The sequence below is a fragment of the Narcine bancroftii genome, chromosome 8 (genome assembly GCF_036971445.1).
Source record: "Narcine bancroftii isolate sNarBan1 chromosome 8, sNarBan1.hap1, whole genome shotgun sequence".
Taxonomy (NCBI): Eukaryota; Metazoa; Chordata; class Chondrichthyes; order Torpediniformes; family Narcinidae; genus Narcine; species Narcine bancroftii.
The window spans coordinates 17,039,757-17,062,591 of NC_091476.1; the positions used below are offsets into that span (position 1 = coordinate 17,039,757).

The following is a 22,835-nucleotide window of genomic DNA, read 5'->3' on the forward strand; positions in this document are numbered from 1 at the left end:
AACATTTCCACCAACAATTCAGAAATCACTTCCTCAGATTAAATGCCACATTTTAAACAAGCTAATTATGTGCAATTACAGTCCAAAGGCTCTTTCCCAATTCCCAAATGCACATTGATGAACTGTGGGCAAGAGGACAGGAAAGTGATTATAAAATCAAAAATATTCATACAGTGAGCTGGAACAATTTGGAAATTATACACAACACTCAGTTACAGGGTACAAACATAGGACTCCTACACTGCTAAACATACATTTTCATAGTTTTAATTTGTACAAGTGGTAAAATGTTAGGGCTACAATTAAAAATTTCCCCGCTTTTCCAATTTTACACGAGCTATCTCATTATCTGTTGTATTGTGAAGTCAACCCTGGGCATGACACACAAAACTCGAGCCAAAGAACACACACCAAAAGCAGAGGAGGATGATAGCTGGCCCTTCATGTTTGCTTCATAGTTGATCGACCTCAATGGTAATTACCTACTACATTCCATATTTCTTGATTCCCTTAAAAAAAAACCTAGCTGGCAGGAATCAGTGGACAGCAACATTTGACAATTCTCTGAAGGAAATGGAGCTTCGATTCCGCCTGAAGTCTCGGGGAGGATAAAAGTGGAAGAAAACAGATTTGCCAGAGCTCAATGGATGGGGCTGACAGGTGTAACTTTCGTCGGAAACAGCTCAAGTATCGAGGACACATCGCAGAGAGGCCGAACCCCTCCGTGAGGCAAACATTTAGTGGATGGAAGTGTGGGCCGAGGGCTGCGGAAATAAAAATGGAAAAGCTTTGGCCTTTCCCCCCCCCCCCCATGTGTCATGCGATTCAGGAACTTGCCAGCAAGGTAATTAGGAAAAGGTCACAGGAGGGAGGCCTATCTCGCCCCAGGGCCGCCCTCGGCTTTCCCTCCCAGTACTCACAGTCAAGGTGCTTCTTCTTGGGGCCCATCACCTCGTGTGTGGTGGCCTTACACGCCGCCTTGGTAACGGCCGAGCCGGTGACGCTGTGCTGGGCCGCGGTGATCCGGTCGGTGATCGACTGGCCCGACATGATGCCGCTCCTCTTCCTCGGCAGAGGCTGACCAAACACGGCGACGAAACAGCACGGAAGAACTAACCCTTCCCCCCCCCCCAAAAAGAAATCTCCGGGACCCCCGCGATGACAAGACACTTGAACCGAGCAACCGGGGAAGGGAGGAGAGAGGGGGGGGGGAAGAGAGAGGGGGGGGGGACTTATCGGCTTCAACGAATTTGGCGTTAACGTGAAGGTTAAAAAAAAATGGGACCCCGGCGCGACTAACCGAAAGAGCAGGTGGAATTCTCCGGCATGTCTGATTTGGGGGGGGAGGAGGAGGGCGGAGGGCGGAGGGCGGGGGGCGGGTGGGGGTACGTGACGGGAAGGCCGGCGCCGTTCACCGACCGCTTTCGGAGCTCCCTCCTTCCGCCCCCCTCGAGCCGCCTCACTTCCGGTTCTCCGGCACCGCCAAGATGGCGCCGGTGCGTCGTCAGGTGGTCAGAGCCCGGCCGAGGATCAAGGTAGAAGCGCGCAGACGGCACCTTTTCAATCCGTTCTCAGTCCCTTCCTTGCCTTTGACTTTTGGAGGAGGGGGGAAGGGGAAGGGGGGAGGAGGAGGAGAGGAGGGGAGGGGGGAGGAGGGGTGGGGGAGGGGGGGGAGGGGGGGGAGGGGGGGGGGAGGGGGGGGGGAGGGGGGGGGGAGGGGGGGGAGGGGAGAGGGGGAGGGGGGAGGGGGAGGGAGGGGGGGGGGAGGGGGGGAGGGGGAGGGAGGGGGGGGGGAGGGGGGGAGGGGGAGGGAGGGGGGGGGGAGGGGGGGAGGGGGGAGGAGGGGGGAGGGGGGGGGGGAGGGGGGAGGGGGGGGGAGGGGGGGGGGAGGGGGGAGGGGGGGGGGAGGGGGGGGAGGGGGGGGGAGGGGAGAGGGGGAGGGGGGAGGGGGAGGGGGGGGAGGGGAGGGGGGGGGGGGAGGGGGGGGGGGAGGGGGGAGGGGGGGAGGGGGAGGGGGGGGGGGGGGAGGGGGGGGGGGAGGGGGGAGGGGGGAGGGGGGAGGGGGGGGGGAGGGGGGAGGGGGGGGAGGGGGGAGGGGGGGGGGGGGAGGGGGGAGGGGGGGGGGGAGGGGGGAGGGGGGGGGGAGGAGGGGGGGGGGGGGGGAGGGGGGAGGGGGGGGGGGGGGGAGGGGGGGGGGGAGGGGGGAGGGGGGGGGGGAGGGGGGAGGGGGGGAGGGGGGAGGGGGGGGGGAGGGGGGAGGGAGGTGGGAGGAGGGGGGGGGGGGGGAGGGGGGAGGGGGGGGGAGGGGGGAGGGAGGTGGGAGGAGGGGGGTGAGAGGGAGGGGAAAAAAGCTAAACGTGCTGCTCTGACGCGTATTAAATGTGGCTTAAATTGCAAACCATTAGACAACCTGGGCTAAGATTAAATGAACCATTGTTTTTTTTCTCTCGGGGTGGGGGGACCTGAATAAAGTTCAAGAAAGAGTGGAAACGTTATAGATCTAGAAATAACACATCTGACATGAGAGCGTTCTTAAGAGAATGTTTATTGAAGTGCTTCAGGCCCAGCTCGACCGTGCTCGCCTCGTGTGTGCTGGGCTGATGTTAATGAAATCTGCAACCAGTTGCGAAGGGGTGAAACCCGGGATTCCCCTTTAAACCCCTCAACATTTTTCCTCCTGAAAGATGCTTGCTGGAAGTGATCACATTTACCGAGAGAATTTGGTTATCATTTGTGGCATGGAGTACTTTTTCCTGTTTGATAAAACTCCTTGGATTGAAAATATTCCAAACCAAATATAATTTTGTCCACAATAAGGTTTTATTTCTGCTTCACCCATTTTAAAATGCAAAATTAATATCTCCACATGTCTATCTTTCTTGATTAAAATGTTTGATGGCTCAAGTCTTTCTTTTTAATTTGTTCAGTTGGAGTCTAAAATCATCTTGATCACCCTGAGGTGAACCCTCTTGAACATTTATCTATTTGCATTTTGAGGTAACTGACTAAATCAAATTGCCCTTATCATGTACTAGTGCAAAGTCTATTTTTTTAACTCAAAATCAATTGCACAACAGATGCACTCAGTTTGATGTAATAATAACTGAACAACTTGTTTGATAATTACCTGACATTAGCACAAGAATGAAAGTTCAAAATGTAGGTTTTATTGTCAGAATATGTACATGACATCACATGCAACCCTGGGATTCTTTTTCTTGCAGGCCAGGCAGGGGTAGAAGCATGTTGAGCGATTGCATCACGTATAAGATTATGGCTTGTAATCTGATTCCCATAATGTGTGATATTCTCAGTGTGTGTTAATCCACAGATTCTTACTTCATATAGACTTAAGATTCAAGTTCAAATTTATTATCAGAGTACAAACATGTCATTACGCACAACTCTTTTTCCTGCAGGCTGAGCGGAATTTCTACTTATTGGTAGTATAAGGTGTACTCAAGAAAAAGATACATATATCAAAAGAGAGAAATGTAAAACTGCAGTACATAAAAAAAAATTCAGTGGAATAGAACTAGAAACATGAGTAGGTCATAACCCTAATCACGTGGTAAGGTTGTGGCTAGTTCTCGAGCTGATTCCCATAAATGACTGTTGAAATACATTAAAAAAGTATGAATTAATAAATGTGCAAAGTAAAAGTCCTTAAATGAGTCTCTGCTTGAGTCTATTGTTTAGGAGTCTGATTGTGGAGGGCTGGTAACTGTTCCTGAGCCTGGTGTGAGTCATATGGCACCTTTACCTCTTCTGATGGTAATAGCAAAAACAGAGCATGTGCTGGGTGGTATGCATCCTTGATGATTGGTGTTTCTCTCCGACAGTAGTGTCCCACGTAGATTTTCTCAATGGTGGGGAGAGTTTTGCCTGTGATGTCCACTACCTTTTGCAGGGCTTTCTCCTCAGAGGTATTGGTACTCCCGTACCAGGCAGCGATACAGCTGGTCGGCACATTTGTTGGAATTTGCTGTGGTTTCTGATGTCACACCAAACCTCTGCAAAATCCTGAGGAAGTAAAGGGGTTGACATGCTTTCTTCACGATGACATTAGTATGTTCTGTCCAGGATAGGTTCTCCGAGATAGTAGCTCCCAGGAATTCAAATTTTCTCACCTTCTCTACCTCTGATCCACCAATGATCACTGGATTGTACCCCTTTGGGTTTCCCTTCCTAAAGTCGACAATCAGCTCCTTGACCATTTTGGCATTTTTCTTTTTGATTTAAATAAACACTTTTGTGTTTATCTATACAGTAAAATCCTTGTATCAGGAATTCAAGCAATCAGCAAAAATGGAGGAAAATAAATTTTAAAAATTAAAATAAAAGAGAATAAAATAATAGGTGAAAAAATGTATTTTTTCAGTTTTTTGCAAGGGTCCATCCTCACTGGTATTTGTGTTTTGTGTATTTGTACTTGCATAATTTATATAACTTTATTCTCTGTTGTTAGGGGAAAAATGGACTCTGTATGTTATACATGAGTGTTAAAAGAAAGTGTATTGTCTGAATGAGTCTTTGAAAATCAAAAATAAGATTTAAAAAATGTACATTTAAAATTGTAAAAGTAAATGTTCTCTGAAGTAAAACATAAGCCTTTCAGCTAGCAGAGTGCCTTTGTTGTGCTTTGATCGTCGAAGCTGTTTGAATAAAGTTGTGTGAAACAGCAATGGTGTCACCCAGGATGAAGAGCTGGTTGATGCTGCTCGCCGTTGGGGTGCCTCTCTTAACATGTCTCCTTATCCCTGCTGAGTAAGAATCTCCACCTTTAAACATGGGGGTAGGGGTGTTAATTATTTTTAATGTTATTGTTCATCTTTCAGACATTTCCGTGCAGGGGAGGAACCTGCAGATTTAGCGATGGTTAAATATTTTCAAAGAATGTGACTGAGAATAAAAGTAAAATGCTTTAAGGTTTATAATATTCTTGCAAGTGAAGTTTGTTCACTGTCAGTACAATATAGAATTTTTGTCTTTTGTCTTTTAAATTCTTTATTCTTAATGCAGGTGCATTAGTTCACCATTGTAAGTCTCAAGCATCTGGAAAAAAAATTCATTCAGCCACTGCCAATCCTCACAGGCACCGGATACCAGGGTGCCTAACCCTAACCCTAACCCTAACCCAATCCCAATTGCTGGTGCTGTAAAGGCATTGCGCTCAAAGTTATGCCAACCGTGACTGCAAAGCATACTCCCTCAAATAATCATTCATCACATTAAAGCAAAATTGTATATATTTAAGATCTGTGTTTTAACACAGTTTCAAAAATTGTCAAAATAAATTTCCTGTGGAAGCCCCTGTTAGCTTATGTACAGAATACCCTATATTTATAAATTTTAGATCTTCATGTCACATCTAAATCCATCAGATCCAATTCAAATTGCTAAATTTCAGCAATCCCTTTCCTATTTTTGCAAGGAGGTCAGTGTTGACATATGTTAAAAGTATTGATAATGAATGTTAGGATTTTAAAATAAATGATGGGATCTCATAATAATTCCTAAGTATTCCTTTATTCCAGACTGAAATGTCAAGTTGGTAGCATCTGGTTATTTTGTTTACTATTTGGATAGATAATGTACTATGATACTAAAGCTTTCTAGATTAGGGCCACAGAATTGGTAGTTAGTAGACTTAATTATTTAAAAAACATACAACTGCACAAGATCAACACCCTTCACTCAAATGTTCGTTATTATCATTTCGATGATGGGCAGTTTCTTGGGTAAATTTACAAGCACTCTAAATGCATTTACTCGCAAAATCAGATTTAGGGTCATGTATAATGAACATTTGCAAATGTCAGTATTGAGACAGCAGAGTGAAAACCGCCGATCAAATAATCAGCATGAAAAATGAAGGATATTTTATGGCTAGGCACCATCTTAAGAGAGTTTGGATTTGTTCCACCTTAATTAATGTGGGTGTATCTTAAATTTTCAGACTTCACATTCCTAAGAAAAAAATCATAATCTCACACAAACTAGGACATGCTGTTTTACCACAGCTTGGGTGGGGATTCAGTTATTATCTGGTATAACATGACGCTCTCACCTACATTCACACTGCATAGGATATCCATGCACAAGTAAATTGATAATCAGAAATTACTATTTAACTTGAATAATAAACCATGACAAAATGCTTTAAATTTCCCTTTCAATTTCTCTTGATGAATATTAAATACACAATGTTTGCTTTCAAAAGATTCAATTGAAAATAAGTCCTAGTCAGAGAAAACATTGCCACATTTATAATATTATTGGATGTATCAATTAAGAATTTACACCAAATTGTAAAACAGTGATAATTTTAAAACAGTAATACAGTTTTTTGTAATTCAGGGTTCCTGTTTGCTGTATTTCTATTTGCCATGCTCTTTGAGAGCTGAGGGGAATATGTCGTCAGTTCCTCTGACTGCTGTGTGAAATTGGTAGCAGGAAATATCTTAAAATGGCAAGCTAGGTCTGTTCATCAAATTCTCTGTCAATTCTTTTAAAATTCTTTTAAAATAAGATGAAACTGAGGTTGGGATTTCATGTTGTGTTCATTTTTAGTTCTAGCAAGGATCTTGTGTTTACATGGCACCTTTCGCAACCTCAAAACTTTGCAATGACAGAAAGCTGGGAGCCAATTTGTATTTATCTTAGTTGCACAAACAGCAACAAGATAATGATCGGTAATTTGTTTTAGTGATGGTAATTAAATATATTGTCCATTGCTCAAAGGAAGACAACCTCCTACCTCTTCAAACGATATGGTGCAGTCTTCTATATTCATTTGAGAGAGCATATGGAGCTTTAGTGTAATACCCCTATCCAAAAGATTGCAAATCTGATAATACAAGGGTTCCTCAGTAAATATTGACAACTTGAATTGTCTGCTCAATGGAGTTGTACGAGTTCACAAGATAATTTGAGTTGGAGTACTATAATTTGCTCAGCACTGAGTTCATTCTTTCTTTATGCATTCAGCCTGTACTTTTCAACAATTTATGCCATATTTTTAACAGTTAAATTCTAAAATAAAATGGGACTAAGGTTGGGATCTCAGTTTCTATTCGTGTTCAGCTGCAGCAAGGAACTTGCATTTATAGGAGGTTAAACAAGAAAGTCTACAGCTGGGTCAAATGCAAGTAATCATTTTGTTCAGGTGCTTGCCTGTTTTTTCTTAAATTTGAAGAAGGGCCTGGACCTAAAACATTGGTAATCTTTTACTTTCTCTGGATGCTGTATGACCTGCCGTGTTTCGACAACATGTTTATGCTTTGCATTTATTACACCTTTCACAACCTCAGGATATTATTTTTAATGGTTGTGCTATTTCCCTTTCATTCTTGTTACTATGAAGTGTAAAAACTAGTTCGAACCTCTTCTCTGACATCTATGATGTTGCTTTTGAGCTAAGCATCTAAGGACTCACTGCATTCTAAAAATAATTTGCCAAGAAATTATTTGTAAATGTAAGTACTCTTGTTTGTTTCAGGTACCCAATGAGTAACATTTTATGGGGAAATGAAAAGAGATACAAGACTGCAGATAACTTTTGAGTTTATTTGTCACATCATACTTAGTACAGTGAGAAAGATTTTTCTCTTAACAGTCTAATAGGTTATCTCTAACATTTCTTTGGCTTGGCTTCGCGGACGAAGATTTATGGAGGGGGTAAAAGTCCACGTCTAGACAGAGTCGCCATTGGCAGAAATTGCCTGAAGTGCCTCTTTCAGTCAGAGAAAGAAAAGCAAAAGAGAGTTCCCCCCAGCACCTCCAGCGCTCCCTCAGCCTCTACAGCCACCTAGAGTCCAATCTAAACCATCACCAACCTGAGCTTCAGATCTGAACCTGTGATATGATTTGGAACCCTTCAATGCCCTTGGCACCCTCTCGATCCCAGTTCAGATTCCTGGGACCCCTTCAGCCAGTTTTAAGCCTGTCTCCAGCCCAGTGTGAATCCCTTGACCGGAGGAGCCTCAGCCTGCATGGGTTCCTTACCTTGAGACACCAACATCCTACTGCCTGAATGTTCTTCAGCCTTAAAGACGGTCATGGGTCCGCTACCATGGTCATTGTCCCATGGGTCATCTCTGCTTCTCTTTCGCAGACAGGGTTGTTTCCCTGTTTTCTTGTGCCTTGGGCCAGTCCTCTGCTTCCCTGGAGTCTGCAACCCCTCATGGCTGTTGCTGATCATAGTCGACGCCATCTTGGACACAGACCCACAGTCTTGGGATTTTAAGTAAAACTAAAGTTGGCTCCTTCAATAGGCCATTCAAAGCCTGTATGGAGCTGACGGCAGTCATACTGGGCGAATGGACTCTGCGGGAGCGCTGTGTCTCTGCTCTCCACAGGTCTGCCATTTTTTAGCATTAGAGATGTTAATTAGTACAATCATCTTTTTACCAGCACTTTTAAAGCTATCCCTCTCTCACATTAACTCCAGTCAAAAAGAAATATGACATATGGTTGCCATTTAAAACGTTGACTATCACTCTGCCTCGACAGATGCTGTCTGACTTTTTTAATTTCTCCAGCAATTTCTTTTTGCCGGGGGAACTTGCTACTTACATCCGATACTGCAAGTCCTGCTGAATTCCTCCAGCATTTTGTATTTTTACTTGCCTTCTAATTTTCTCATTGTTCTGGGTGAACATTTTGTTCAAGATTTTGTTTCAATATAAAACTCCCCATCTGCAGCTGAGAAAAATCCAGTGAATGTCTACTGTGATGTCTTGATGGAAAGCAGATATTTTGATTATGCCATAATGAATGTTCAAATTTTATTTGTGATTGCTTTTCATAACAGAAAAATCAGTCAAGATGCATCAATTTACATTATATTCTTGTTGAAAATAAAGTACCAGCAAAATCACAGGCTGATATCTATCTGTGTATTCTTTATTTTTTAAAAAACTATGCTGGGGAAACTCAGCAGGTCCAACAGTATACTTCATATAGCAAAGACAACCAACATTTCAGCTTGAGCCCTTCATCAAGGTATCATTTGTACCTTTAACTTTGCCACATAAAGTACAGGTACTCACTGATATATGTCCATGTTCTGATCTGGATGACCGGTCATATTCCAGAATGGACATATGTCCAACCTTGAACTAAATATAGAAAGAAAAATGAAATGGAGAATGCCAAAAAAGAATTATTATTCTCAATACAGACAATAAAGGAGTTAAGGGTTACCAATGGGATGGGCCTCACACCTTCAGACCAACATACTGTAAATATGGACTCTATATTTTCAGATCAAAATGATATTTATTATGTAAATTGTTATTTTCTAAAGAGGAATACCAGAACTCAATTCCGCATGCCATCTCTCCATCCCTAAATCCACATCTGATTTCCAAGTAATGGCTATGCACTTCCTAGAAACAGCTAAAGCCAATCGTAAAAATTCAATTTGAATCATAGTTAATCGTAATTTAGGACTAACCACTTTAATATTACCTAACCAAAACAGCATCAGATCCTGTGAGAGTTTAACACTTAATATTTTCTCCAAATTTTTTTTAACCTCAAACCAAAAAGGGTTTACTTCAGGACATTCCCAAGTAGAATGAAAAAAGGAACCCACTTCCTGATCACAAGCATAAATCTGACATTGTTGGATTCAACTTTTTTAATTTTTGAGGAGTTAAATATAATTGATGTAAAAAAATTATATTGAACCAGTCTAAACATTAATAATTTTTGTAATATTTTCATATAATTGCTTACAGTCATTTTCATCTATTTGGAAATGTCATTATTATTGATAGTTTAATAAAACTATCATTTTGAATTTACCATTGGTGAATTTTCCATTGCTGTTCCTGTGTTAGTGTTGACAAAATCCCTTTAATCTCAAACAAAATTTAAGGGGGTTGTTAGTTCATAACAGTGTAAATTATATATTTAAACATTTGGTCATATATGTGGATGGACATAAGTTGCATAGGTCGCAGGTCGGGGAGTACCTGTATATTGTTTGACCCGCTGAGTTTCTTCAGCATTGTGTTTTTACTTCAATCATGGTATCTGCAAGCTTTCATGTTATACTTCTGTGTACTTTTTTTGTCAGTTACATGATGAAATTGTTCCTTAATTTTAAATCTACTTTCTTTGATTTTCAAGAAATATATGTGGAGGACACATAGCCCTTATTAGATAAAGTAATAAAGAAAGGAAAGCTTAAATTTAGTACTTTTTAAAAGAGTTGGTAAATTCACTATTCATGTTGGTGCTTTATTGAAACATGCTTGGGAGTTGAAGTGAGCCTATTTCACAATCTCCATGGAATGTGTTAAGCACCAAATATAATCCTGTCATTCGTAATGAGAATAAAAGGGGATGGAAGTAATGGAGAATAAAGATTAGACTAGAGAGAGTAGTATGAAAGATTGTTGCCATGTGTTCAAAACAATCAGGAATAATTAAAAAGTAGTACTCAGCTTTCCTACTTTATTGAGTAGGAAATGTTCATGTTCAGGCAATGGTAACTGAAATCTCCCTCCATATCTGGTGACAATATGCTTGGTTACCCTCCTGGTATTTGGTTAAGATAAGATTACCCTCCTCACCCTTTCATCTGCAAACATTTTCAAGAAGTGTTCTAAGAAACTTGTATTTGATTAGAAATTAATTTCAAAGCATGCTGGGAATGATGAAAATCAGGTTTCTGATCACTACTGCCTGATCTTGTGAACTCTTCCTGCATTTTCTTATATATTTCATTTCAAAAAAGATTATTTTTCTTTTCCTTTGCCTTAGGACACGCATTCCTGCTTGAAAATCATGTCAATCAAACATGCTATTACTGGAATAAGGGAGAATGAAAGGTGACGAAATTTCAGTTTTGATAAATTTAATCTAGTCCAGAATATTACGAACCAACAACACTTTCAATTATTTATGGAACTTTGATAGCACTTATCACAGGAAATGGAAAATTCACCAAAAGGTAAATTCAAAATAATAGGTTTTTTTTAATTAAACATTTAATAACAACATTTCCTACTTATCTCTAAACTTACTTAACTCTAAACTTAACCCCACTATGCACAGATGTAAATGTATGTGCGCGTGTACAATTAAAGTCCCTCTTTGAAAAATCGATCTTCAAAAGTTCAGCATCTTTTTAGTCTGCTTGAAGGTCTTAAATTCTCAGTTCAGAAATAATTATAAAGTACTATTAAACATTATGTCTTCAGGCCTTTTTACTTAAATGAAGTTATTTTCTTCCACAATGATTTCACAAACCCAGACAGGAGTTGAACAGGTGTGGTTATCCTTATTTCAAAAGCCACTGATCTGTGATCCCTTTTCCCAGGAGTAACACACAACTCCAGCATCAATTCTGGTTACTGTAACTCAGCCCTGTCTTTCACAAGGTTTCAACCCCTGTGCCACAGGGGTTTTGACTTCTGTACTCTCCAAACTGAACTCTTCCAAAACTGAACTCAAAATGTCTGAATTCAGTAATATATTTCTCCAAATCATATGATTGTTACATTATCATCGAGATGAATCCCAATTCTTGGAAACCATGTGACTATCAGTTTTATTTCTATCAAAATTCTGTTCCTTTTTCAAAATAATTTCATATCCATAACAACCTCAACCCTCATCTCTGTTAAAGAGGCTTAAATTGCTTTGATTAAAAACAGATGGCTTCCTCAGCAGTTCTTGAATAATTAAGACCACTTGAAATCCATTAGTTCTGTCTGTCCAAGACACTACGACTCCAAGAATGAAGACTCTTCTCAGAAAACAATGGTTCTCTATAAATGCGCTGTGACCTGAGTGTGACCCTGTACCAACTCACATCTAACTTACTAAGAATACAGAAACAATATTTTAACTCAATAATTTACTAAGACATTTTTATAAAATAAATATAGTTTAACATTCAATTAAAGGTTAACACAAATCTGTTACAAGTAGAACAAAAAAAATTATTCTATTCTTAAAGCTCTACATTCAAAACCTGCAAAAACATAGGCAAGTAACCAATGGAAGAGACACATCGTGGGTAAGACAAACATGGCCGATACACTGTCCCACCCCGTGATCAAGTCAGTTCACACCCTGTCCCAGGGAATAGATGATTCAGCCCTAGCCAGGGTGCAGCAGGAAGACCCTAAGATTACATCATACAGAAAAGCAGTTTCCAGGCTCAGACTGGAGGATGTCGCCATTAGCCCTGGTAACCAGATGCTCCTTTGCGACATCTCCACTGGCAGACCCCGCTCCATTGTGCTGGCAGCATGGAGACGGCAGGTTTTCGACACAGTGTGCAACTTGGTGCACCGGTCATCAGAACTTCTGTCAAAATGGTGGCCAGTAGATTCATCTGCCACAGCCTCAGGAAACAGGTCAGTCAGTGGGCCAAGGCCTGCACACTAATGTCAGGCTGGGTCTAAAGACTGTGCACCCCCTCCCCCACCCAGTCTTTAGACCCAGCCTGATTTAGGTTCAACCACGTCCGTATTGACATTGTGGGGCCATTATTGGTTTTCCGTGGGGTGAATGATGATCTCATCATGATTGACTGCTCCACACAAGGTGGCTGGAAGCAGTCTCACTGGCCGTCATAACCACCGAGACCTGCGCCAGAACACTGATTAACACCTGGGTGTTGGGATTTGGAGTCCTGGAGCTTATGACCTCCAATAGAGGTACACAGTTCACTTTGGGGCTCTGGGCGGCACTAGCTAATTTGCTGGGAACCCAGCTCCACCATACCACAGCTTACCACCCTCAGGCCAACAGGTTACTGGAGTGTTTCCACAGGCACCTAAAGGCAGTTGAAATAAGATTTCAACGCCTCAGCAGCTGAGATGATGTATGGCTCGCCGTTGGTGATGCCAGGAGAGTTCTTGGCTGCCACCAAGGACTCAGAGGCCTCATTGACTAAGCTGAGGGAAAGACTGGGTAATCTAGCCATTCCGCAGCCTCTGCCATATGGCTAGGCCAAGTCCTATATCCCCCAAAAATTTGTCCTGTGTGTATGTTTTTCATTTGGGTGGGGGCACACCAAACACATCTGCAACGTCCATATGAAGGGCCATATAAACACAACCGCTGGAGGATATTGGGGGTAAGAAAGAGACCTGCTCCATCGACCACCTCAAGCCAGAACATCGACATTAGTCTTCACTCGGTGCCCATGGCACAGAGGTAGGCCATATTAAACAGTGAACAGTGCTCCGATGGCTGGTTCAGGGGGTGGGGTTGTATAGCGCCCTGCTAACCAGGAAGAGACCCAGTACACAAAATGGCCAATGAACACTGCGACTACGTCAACAACCTTCATTCCAGGTGACAACCTGCACGGCAGGAAACAAGAAATAACAGCAGGAACGGTGACCAATCTGAGGCTGGCGCTGCTGTGATGTCACTCCTATCAAGAGCAGCAGGGGAAAGAATATAAGCAGAGCTGCCGGTGCAATAAATCAGTCTTCGACTTCTTGGGTGTGTGTCATTCTTGCCACACTTTGCGATAGTATGCAGGCTACAACCCCTTTTTTTAAATGTTAACAGTTGGGAGGGGGAGATATGGGCAATCATGTGACTAATTTTAATATACTATTTATATGATGTAAGTAATAATTTCTATATGAGTCTTGGAAAATTAAAATAAAATATTAAAGATTTATTAGGATGTCACTGGAGTGTAGAACAATGAGGGATATTTGATAGAGATATTTAAAATTATGAGGGCGATAAATGTAGGTAGGCTTTTTCCACTGATGGTAGGTGAGAAACAAACTAGAGGACATGGAATAAGGGTGAAAGGAGAAGAGTTTAGGGGAAACTTCTTCACACAGAGTGTTGGGAGTGTGGAATGAACTGGCAACTGAAGTGGTGGATGCAGGCTCAATTTTAACACAAGAATTTGGGCAGGTACATGAATGGGAGGGGTTTGGAAGGCTATGGACTGGATGCAGGTCAGTAGGACGAGGCAGAAAAATAGTTTGGCACTCACTAGAAGTGTCTATTTCTGTGCTGTAATGTTCTATAGTTTTAAAGGAAATTAATCAAATGCAAGAAATTAAAGATTGAAAACAAGAAAATGTATCAATTCTTAGAAAATTATTTGAAAGAAGTGAAAAATAGAGGGGAAAGAAATGAAATTAATACAAGGAAAAAAGAGAGAAGAAATTTATATTTCATCCCCAGTTCTAATACATGTGGGAGTGTTAGCTACCAATTAAGCTACAAATTACGAAGGTAAAAAAAAAAATTTCTGCACATTCGGCACCATTGACTTCCATGTTGAATGAAATTCATGTAAAAAGTTGGTGGTGAAACATTTTCCTGAAGCATTGTAGTCCTTTTGATGGTAGTACTTCATGATGCTGAGCTCAGGAGTTCTGGATTTTGACACTGACAATTAAGAATGCTTGCTTTTTGTCTAAGTCATTATGGTGTGTCAAGTAGACAAAAATCTGAAGGTGAGGTCACTGTTATGCCTTTCTCTGCGGCAGAATGCTATGCCTTGGCTAAATAAATTCTAAAAATCAATGTTCTGGAGATTATTTTGGTTAACTGAGTACAGGAAATTGAACCTAGGAAGCATGCAGCTTTATGAACTGAATTATGTTTTACTTGACCATTTTATCAATTGATATGGTTTAAGAAGTAGGGTGTAAGTCAAAATAGGGCAGGACTTGCATGGTACATTGTAGGGCCCTGGGGAGTGTTGTTGAACACAGAAATCCTGAGACATAGTTCCCTGAAAGTGGCAATACAGGTGTACAGGATGGTGAAGTAGCTATTTGACACACTTACCTTTATTAGTCAGAGTCCTGAGTACAGAAGTTGAGATGTCATGTTATTGCTGGACAAAATGTTGGTAAGACCACATTTGGAATACTCTGTGCACATCTGGTCACCTAGCAAAGGAAGGATATCATTAAACTGGAAAGAGTGCAAAAAAGATTCACAAGGATGCTACTGGCTTAAGGAGAGACTGGAACTATTCTCCCTGGTCCATAGGAGGCTGAGGGTGACCTTACAGAAAAACACATAATTGTAAGGGATCACAGTCCATCCCGAGGGTAGGAGAGTTAAAAACTAGTAGACATAGGTTTCAGGTGAGGAGGGAGAATGTGATTTAATAGGGAGCTGTCATGCAGAGGGTGTTGCGTATATGGAGCAAGCTGCCTAAGGAAGTGGTAGAAGCAGGTAGAGGTACAATTTCAAATTCTAAGACATTTGGACAAATACATGGATAAGAAAGGGTTAGAGAGATGTGGACCAGGCATGGACAGGTGTAGACCAGTTTGGTCGACATGGACGAACTGAACTGAAGAGCTTGTTTGCGAGCTGCATAACTCTATGATTTTATGCATATCTTTCTTTTCTTTACATTGGATAGCATGAATAATTAATTTGATCATAAACATATCAGGGACCCAATGTGCTTATGCTGGACAGCTAAGAATTTTTGAAAACTGCATTAACGTGTTAAATTTCAACATTGCAAATTTATTGGATGGAAATACATGATGTGTTGCCAAAAGAAAATACAGTTAATCGGAAGAGTCCAGTCATTGATATTATTCATATATAAAGTCAGTCTTTAATAAATTATTTCTACTTTTTCTTAAAATGAGTGAAAGGCAATTTTGGTTGGGCAGCTCTTTTGGGGTAATGTTCCTTCAATTATCTCATTGGAGGATGGTTGTAATTTTTTTAATTGTTTTGTGGCATGTTTTTTTTCTTTTGAATTTAAGAAAAAAGTCATGACATAAACTGGAAGTGACCATGTAACTATCAAATTGCAACATCACTCCACTGTCTGGCTGCCAGCAAACAAATTTCAGAGGAATGTGTGGTTTGCAAAACAGTCAATGATAAACGTGGTTAGGCAAATAAACTTGGCTTCTCTGAAGTCAGTAACCGGATTGCCACGTTTTATTCTGATCAGTCAGCAGTCAGCCCAAAGTCCATCATGTGGACAAGAACAACTGGGTGAATCAAAATCTCATTCCAGTATTTTTTTTCCTTGTTTTTCCTTATTTAATTATTTGTCTGTTTTTCACCTAAAATGCAAGAATCACCATGTAAACATGTATACACAGAACAGTGAAATGCATTTGGAAACAACATTTTGCATGCACACTTGCATGGGTCAATAATTTCTCCCTTTATAGATTTTAGATTCAAATTTATTGTCAGTGTACATACGTAGCATCACGTACAACCCTGAGATTCTTTTTTCCTGCGGGAAAGGCAGAATTACCACTTATTGGAAGTGAAAAAAAAATTACACGGCATATACATGTAAACAAAGAAATGTAAACAGATAACGGAGAGAATTTTTAAAAAATCAATAAAATTCAAGAATTCTTAAATGAGTGTGTTTGTTATTGAGGAGAGGTAGCAGCTGTTCCTAAGCCTGATGGTGCAAGTCTTGTGGCACCTATATCACTTTCTTGATGGCACCAGTGAGAACAGAACATATGCTGGGTGGTGTGGATCCTTTATGATTACTGCTGCTCTCCAATAGCAGAGCTCCCTGTAGATGTTCTTAACAGTGGGGAGGGTTTTGACTGATGTCCTGGGCTGTGTCCACTATCTTTTGGAGGGCTTTACACTCAGGGGTATTAGTGTCCCCATAACCGACCATGATGCAGCTGGTCAGCACACTTTCCACCACACACCTATAGGAATTTGCCAGTGTTTCTGCATCATACCAAACCTCTGCAAACTCCTGAGGAAGTATAGGTATTGTTGAGCTTTCTTCATGATGCTATTAGAGTGTTAGGTCCAGGAAAGATCCTCTGAGATAGTGGCTCCTAAGAACTTAATTGTTCACCCTCTCCACCTCTGATCCCCCAATGATCACTGGATCATACACCTCTGGTTTTCCCTCCCTGAAGTCAACAATCAGCTCCTTGGTTTTGGTGACAAGGATGTTATTGGTACACCATTCAACCAAGTTTTCAATCTCCCTCCTGTATACTGACTCATCACCTTTCTTTATACAACCCACGACTGTGATATCATCAGTGAACTTGTAGATGGTGTATTCGCCATAATTAAGCAAAACTGGCTGAGTGAACAAACTAAAAAAAAGTTTGGAAATCTCAGCCAAAGGTTGGTTTGTGTATTTTACTAGTTTCTGGCTATAACTCTACTGGAACATTGTTATAAACTTCATAGTAACAGTGGAAATGGCAATTTCCAAAAGAGATTCTTTGAATCTCTTTCTGAAAATATGTCATGAGATTGTGTGGAACCATGAAATATCAGTGTAGTTATTTACTTCATGCTTGAGAATTTTTCAAATGTAAGATCGAAGGAGACAAAAGCATATAGACTTATTGAAATATGTTATAAAGAAGTTCTCCATTCCAACTATAACTGTTTTACAGTCTAACAGTAGGTATTTGAATCAGTCCACTGTCTGTACACAGCTAGTATCTGTATTTAAACTGACACAATAAAAATATCTCTTGGTAGTATTGTGAAAAATGACTGGGACAATTCCAACCTATTTCCTGCAACTGTGTGTAAGTGAATGCAAAATGATGGAAGGTTAGTTGAGGGGAGCTCTTTTGGTTTACACTTGACAGATCTGCAACCTATTAGTTGTACTGCAATGTAAGTCTCACTCTTATTAAGAACTCAGCACAGATTGACAGCCACACACTGACGTGGCATGGCTATTAGAGCAGGCATGCTGTGTCCCATTTGGAAGTAAAATACAAAAATCTATAGACACTGTGTTACAATAACAATATGCCCATAAAGTCTAAACTGTAAGAAGCATTTTGCAGCAAATTATAAAAGCAACTAATTTTCACACTAACAAAGCAAAACGGGACACAGTAAAAACACAATGCTGGAAAACTCAATAGGTCAAGCACTGTCCTTTATGTCGCAAAAGTAAAAATACATAACCAATAGTTTGGGCATGAAAGGCTCAAGCCCAAAATGTCGGTTACATATTTTTACCTTTTCTACATAAAGGACACTGCTTGACCTGCTGAGTTTTCCAGCATTGTGTTTTTACTGTGTCCCGTTTGCTTTGTCAGTGTGAAAATCAGTTGATTTTATAATTTGCTGCAAAATCCTTGCAGCTTAGACTTTATGGGGATGTTGTTCTTGGATAGATTGCTGATGAGTACATTTGTTTAATGAAAGCCTTTATCAACTTTAATGCTGCCTTTGATGCATTTAATATTCAAGCACAATCATTCTTTTAGATTTATTGGCTAAAAATAAATTTGGCCAAAGAATTACTTTATACTACTCTGGAAAAAGTAATATCAGCTTAACCCAGAGCAGAGCAATATTGCATCCTGTTGCATGTGGCTGCTTTTTAGATGGCATTTCCTCTTTAAAATTCCCCCAAATAGCCTTAACAATAGAGTTACACTAAAAATGTATCTCCTGTCTGACTTTCAATGTCATGGTATGAAAAACAATTGCTCCTGTATACTCACAAGCTGACTAACATTTGCTCATGCTGTTTCCCTTGAGAGCAGGGAATTTAAAGAGCAAATACTCATTTACTCTCAATGTCCTCACTTGGATTTGTCATCTCCCTTCACCTCCAATACAGCTCATGCTACTTGATCTTGGATCATGCTGTTAGACACTTTCCTGCTCACTACTACAAAGGGAAGTAAACGTCATCTGCTTTTCTTTCAGCCTTTAAGATTGACAGTGCAAAAAGGGACTTGCTTGCTTTATAGGCATTCATATCATCGTTTATTGTAGTAGGGCTCTCAAAGGACACTTCCCCTGGCAACCACCTGCCAGGAGCATCTGACTGAAGTCCTCCAGGGTCTATGAACCCCGTTGCACAAAGAATTTCATAATGTTCCTGCTCATCCTATTCTGGTTTCTCTGATGCCCTAGGAGCATCTTCTTACCCTATCCTAACATTGCAATATCCATGCATTAGGGAGTAACATTTCTCAGTAGTTGGAAAAGAGCCATGGCATGCTCCTTTAAGAAGTGACTACTGCAGTTGTAGAACCTCGGCCAAAAGCCAGAGGCTGAAAGAAATTGCAATAAAATAGTGAAACTACCAAGTTAGTTGTTACACAAGGAAACATGGCCTATTGTTCTGGAATCCATGCAATCTTAATAAAACAAACAACATTAAGTACGCACCATACTGTTACAATTCCATTATAACAATGCAAATTCTAAATTAAATATATACAGCACCGTTCCAGGCCCTTCTGACCCATGAGCCCATGCTGCCCAAATACACCCAATTGACTTACAACTCCCTGCTCATTTGGAAGACTGGGAGGAAACAGGAGCGCCTGGAGGAAATCCACGCAGATGTAGGGAGGACATACCATAGGGAGGACATACAATAGTGTTTCACTAACCGCTATGCCAAATGTGACACTTTTGAAATGCACGTGGATCCCAGAAAGCTGAAAGGTAATTATTTGGTTCCAAAATTATTTTGTGGAAATGTTTTACAGAAAAAGGTAGAAAAATTAGAATTCCTGGGCAAATATCAGAATGTAAAAGAAGAGAGAAGGTAGGTAACATTGATGACCAGAGATAAGTCCAATTAAACTCAGGGAGAAGTGCAAGCCATTTGCAACCATTCTAAAATGTGTAATTTCAGGTCATTTGTGTCCTTCCCAGAATATTGAAGGGTTGGAAGCCATTTAATGTCAACATCCATGCAGTACAAATGTTTTTTTTTGTGATATGATGTATATGAGCACAGAAAATGCTATCTCCAGAATTTTCATTTGAAAGTGGTCCCAAATGCCTCCATGTTTATGTGATGCATTGCACTTTTTTATGTAGACTCCAAAGATCTTAAACAGTGGTTGTCCTCTTTATCAGTGATACATTGCCTGTTCACCTTGTATTCCTCAGAGAATTATCAATGAAAAAATACCACATATTCAAGAGACTGCAAGGACAGTAGATTATTTACCTTGGCTGATCTGATGAGGTCATTAAAGAGCAGAGGAGCCATGGGTTGAAGGAAGAGACAGTTACTGAATCATGCACCAATCTTTACTAAATGCAAATTATGTCTTTGGCAGTTTGCCAAGACCACAAAGTGATAGCTCTAGTAGCTCCATATTTCCATTACTCTCTGAAGCTTGGTGTTTGTTCCTATAATCTGTTTGATGTTCTGTTTCCTGACTTGCTTGCTTTCTCTTAAGATGCTATATCCTTTTAACCCCTACTTCTCTTACTCCCTCAACCTCTCCTTTTCCTCTTGTGAGAGATGAGTAAAACTAATATGAAAATATGTGTAATGAATAAAGCTAGTATGAATAGGATAAGGGTAGTCTGAATAAGATAAGGGTCTTCTAGCCTTAGAGAGAATCAGCAAGTTCTGCATATGTAATTAGTAAGCCTTAGACAGAATTAGCAAGTTCTGCATATAAGAGTTAGTAAGCCCTGAGGGTTGGGAAGGTGTGAATAAGGACAAAGGCAGGTGAATAAGGACAATGACATGATGGGACACAGGATGCCCCCTGGTCCTTCAAGTTCACAGAAACAGCATGTAGGCAGACAGGATTGCCTAATGCCAAACTTATCCAGGAGGCAGAAAAATGTTAGGGGGGGGGGGGGGAGGGTACCTCTACACTTAAATGAACTGTATAAAAGTTGGGTGAGCCCCAGTATGTGTGTGTATTCCCAGGGTAAGGGGAAGCACCCAACTTTGCATTGTTGTATAATAAATGTTCTTTGTTCTCAATTTTTGTCTCGAGCAATTTCTGTGAAGGTACTTCTGTTTCTAACAAATGGGGGCTCGTCCGGGATCACACTCCCTCCACTGACAGAGTGCCCGACGACGAGGGTAGGTTCACCCCACCCCGGCTGATTCAGCTGGTCTCACGGACGACGGGTGACTGGTCAGTGGATGAAGCGAGTGATATCGAGAAGAGGCATTGAGAACAAACGATGGGAGGACATTAAGAAAGCGCGCTAGGAATAGCTACTGGATCCCGGTAAGAGGAATTTTACTTACCTGTTAGTATGGGAGGTGTGATTAGCATGGAAGAGAGTCCTAGGGAAGGACAGGACGATCAGATAACTAAGCAAAGTCCGTTAGGATTAATGCTATCTGATTGGGGTGTGGGGAGAACCCACGGGAAAGACAAACAGACCATGGTCAGGTATTGCTGTCTGGAATGGGTTAAAAACCCGATAAAAGGGAATTCGGTATATTGGCCAAAGTTCGGATCCGATTAGGACTGGATGTGTCAGGCATTGAGCATCTGGCTCTATCAGAATCAAAGAGATAATATTGAGAGCAGAGAATATGCAGCCTGCTGGCTCAGTGGATCAGTTGATCAACTGGTTTTGAATGAAAAGGAATGTAAGGACAAGAAGGATGAGGAACCTTTTGTCCCTGAAACATAAGGATGGGATGTGTTACATTCCCTTTCTCCACCTTATGCTCCTCCTATGCCAGCTCCTATCTTTCCCCTCTCTCCTATGCTCTACTCTTCTTCACCTTCCCCTCCTCCCCCACAGCTAAAGAAAGGAGAAGAAAGTAGGGGTGGTATGATGACCCATTCACAAAGTACTAGATTACCACCTCAATTGACAAGAGAGGGAGGAGACTTTGATTCAAAACAGTGTGAGACCCTCCGGGAGGGAAGGGCAGAACCCTTTGATACATTTCCCGGAGAGCAGGAACCTAAACATTATAAAGGAGAGGATAAGCCAGAAATTAACTGGATGAGACCTTTACAGGAAGTTTCCATGGGAGGGGGTCTCAGTTTCGTAAATGTGCCCCTGACTAGTACGGTGCGTAAGTTTAAGAGAGAAATGACCTCTCTGATACAGGATCCTCAGGGATGTGCCGAACAATTAGATCAATTTTTGGGACCAAATATATATATACATGGGATGAGTTAACATCGATCTTTAGGGCTCTGTTCACTTTGGATGAACGTGGAATGATTCGCCAGGCAGGGATTAGAGTCTGGGATAGGGAACACCAAGGGGGACCAGAGGCGATACCTGGGGAACTTAATTCCCCCTGGCAAAACCAAATTTGGATAAGAATACTAATGATGGTCGCACATTAATGGAGGAATATAGGATTAATCTGATAAAAGGAATCAAGGAATCTGTTCCAAAGGGACGGAATTTTAAGAAAGCATTTGAGGTTCCCCAAGGTCCTGAGGAGACCCCCTCTGCATTTCTGAATAGATTGCGTACGGCCATACAGCAATATGGGGGTCTGGATATAGAATCCCCAGCGGACTTTTTTTCTACTAGTTCCCCAAGCTGGAGTTTGTTTATTAGGACGGGATTTACAGGACCAATTGGCTATCGGCACCAGACCACAGGAATCAGGTATCGGGCTTCAATTGTATGTATTAACCGAGGAGGATCGGGAACTAATAAATCCTGGAGTATGGGCAAAAGGAGGCAATAGAGGAGTGTTAGATATTCCTCCCCTGCAAGTTACTTTAAAAGATCCTGAGCAAGTAATTAGACGAAAGCAGTATCCAATTCCGATGGCTGGCCGAAAGGGGCTGCAGCCAGTAATTGACCAGTTGGTGAAAGATGGTATACTCGAACCTTGTACGTCACCTTTTAATACCCCTACCCCTGAGGCTAACGACCAGTACATATCCAAATATTTAAAGGGACTTTCTGCCTCTCTATACGAATTAAAACGGAAGGGTTTATTAGCTCAAAACCCACCCCTGGAGCATCCTATTCATTTTATTAAATCTGGTAATTGGGTATATGTAAAAGCATGGCAAGATCACCAACTAAAACCTGTCTGGGATGGCCCCTATTGTGTACTTTTGATTACAGACACTGCAGTGTGAATGAAAGAAAAGGGGTGGACTCAC

General features: G+C 41.3%; 1 protein-coding gene and 1 long non-coding RNA gene across 9 annotated transcripts in view; one reads left to right on the plus strand and one right to left on the minus strand.

Annotated features, from left to right (window-relative positions):
* The window catches only part of LOC138740411 (phosphatidylinositol-binding clathrin assembly protein-like), a 98,145-nt gene extending 96,559 nt beyond the window's left edge, over window positions 1–1,586 (minus strand). For 7 of the 8 annotated variants that reach the window (XM_069893004.1, XM_069893003.1, XM_069893001.1 and 4 more), the window contains exon 1: window positions 921–1,586. In XM_069893004.1, coding sequence (XP_069749105.1) covers window positions 921–1,050 — 130 coding nt within the window. In that variant the 5' untranslated portion in view covers window positions 1,051–1,586. The remainder of the gene's footprint in view (window positions 1–920) is intronic. The other variant, XM_069893002.1, reaches the window with a different exon arrangement.
* Window positions 1,353–22,835, plus strand: part of LOC138740415 (uncharacterized) — a 29,878-nt gene continuing 8,395 nt past the window's right edge. The window contains exon 1 of the long non-coding RNA XR_011342896.1: window positions 1,353–1,535. This is a non-coding gene — a long non-coding RNA (uncharacterized lncRNA). The remainder of the gene's footprint in view (window positions 1,536–22,835) is intronic.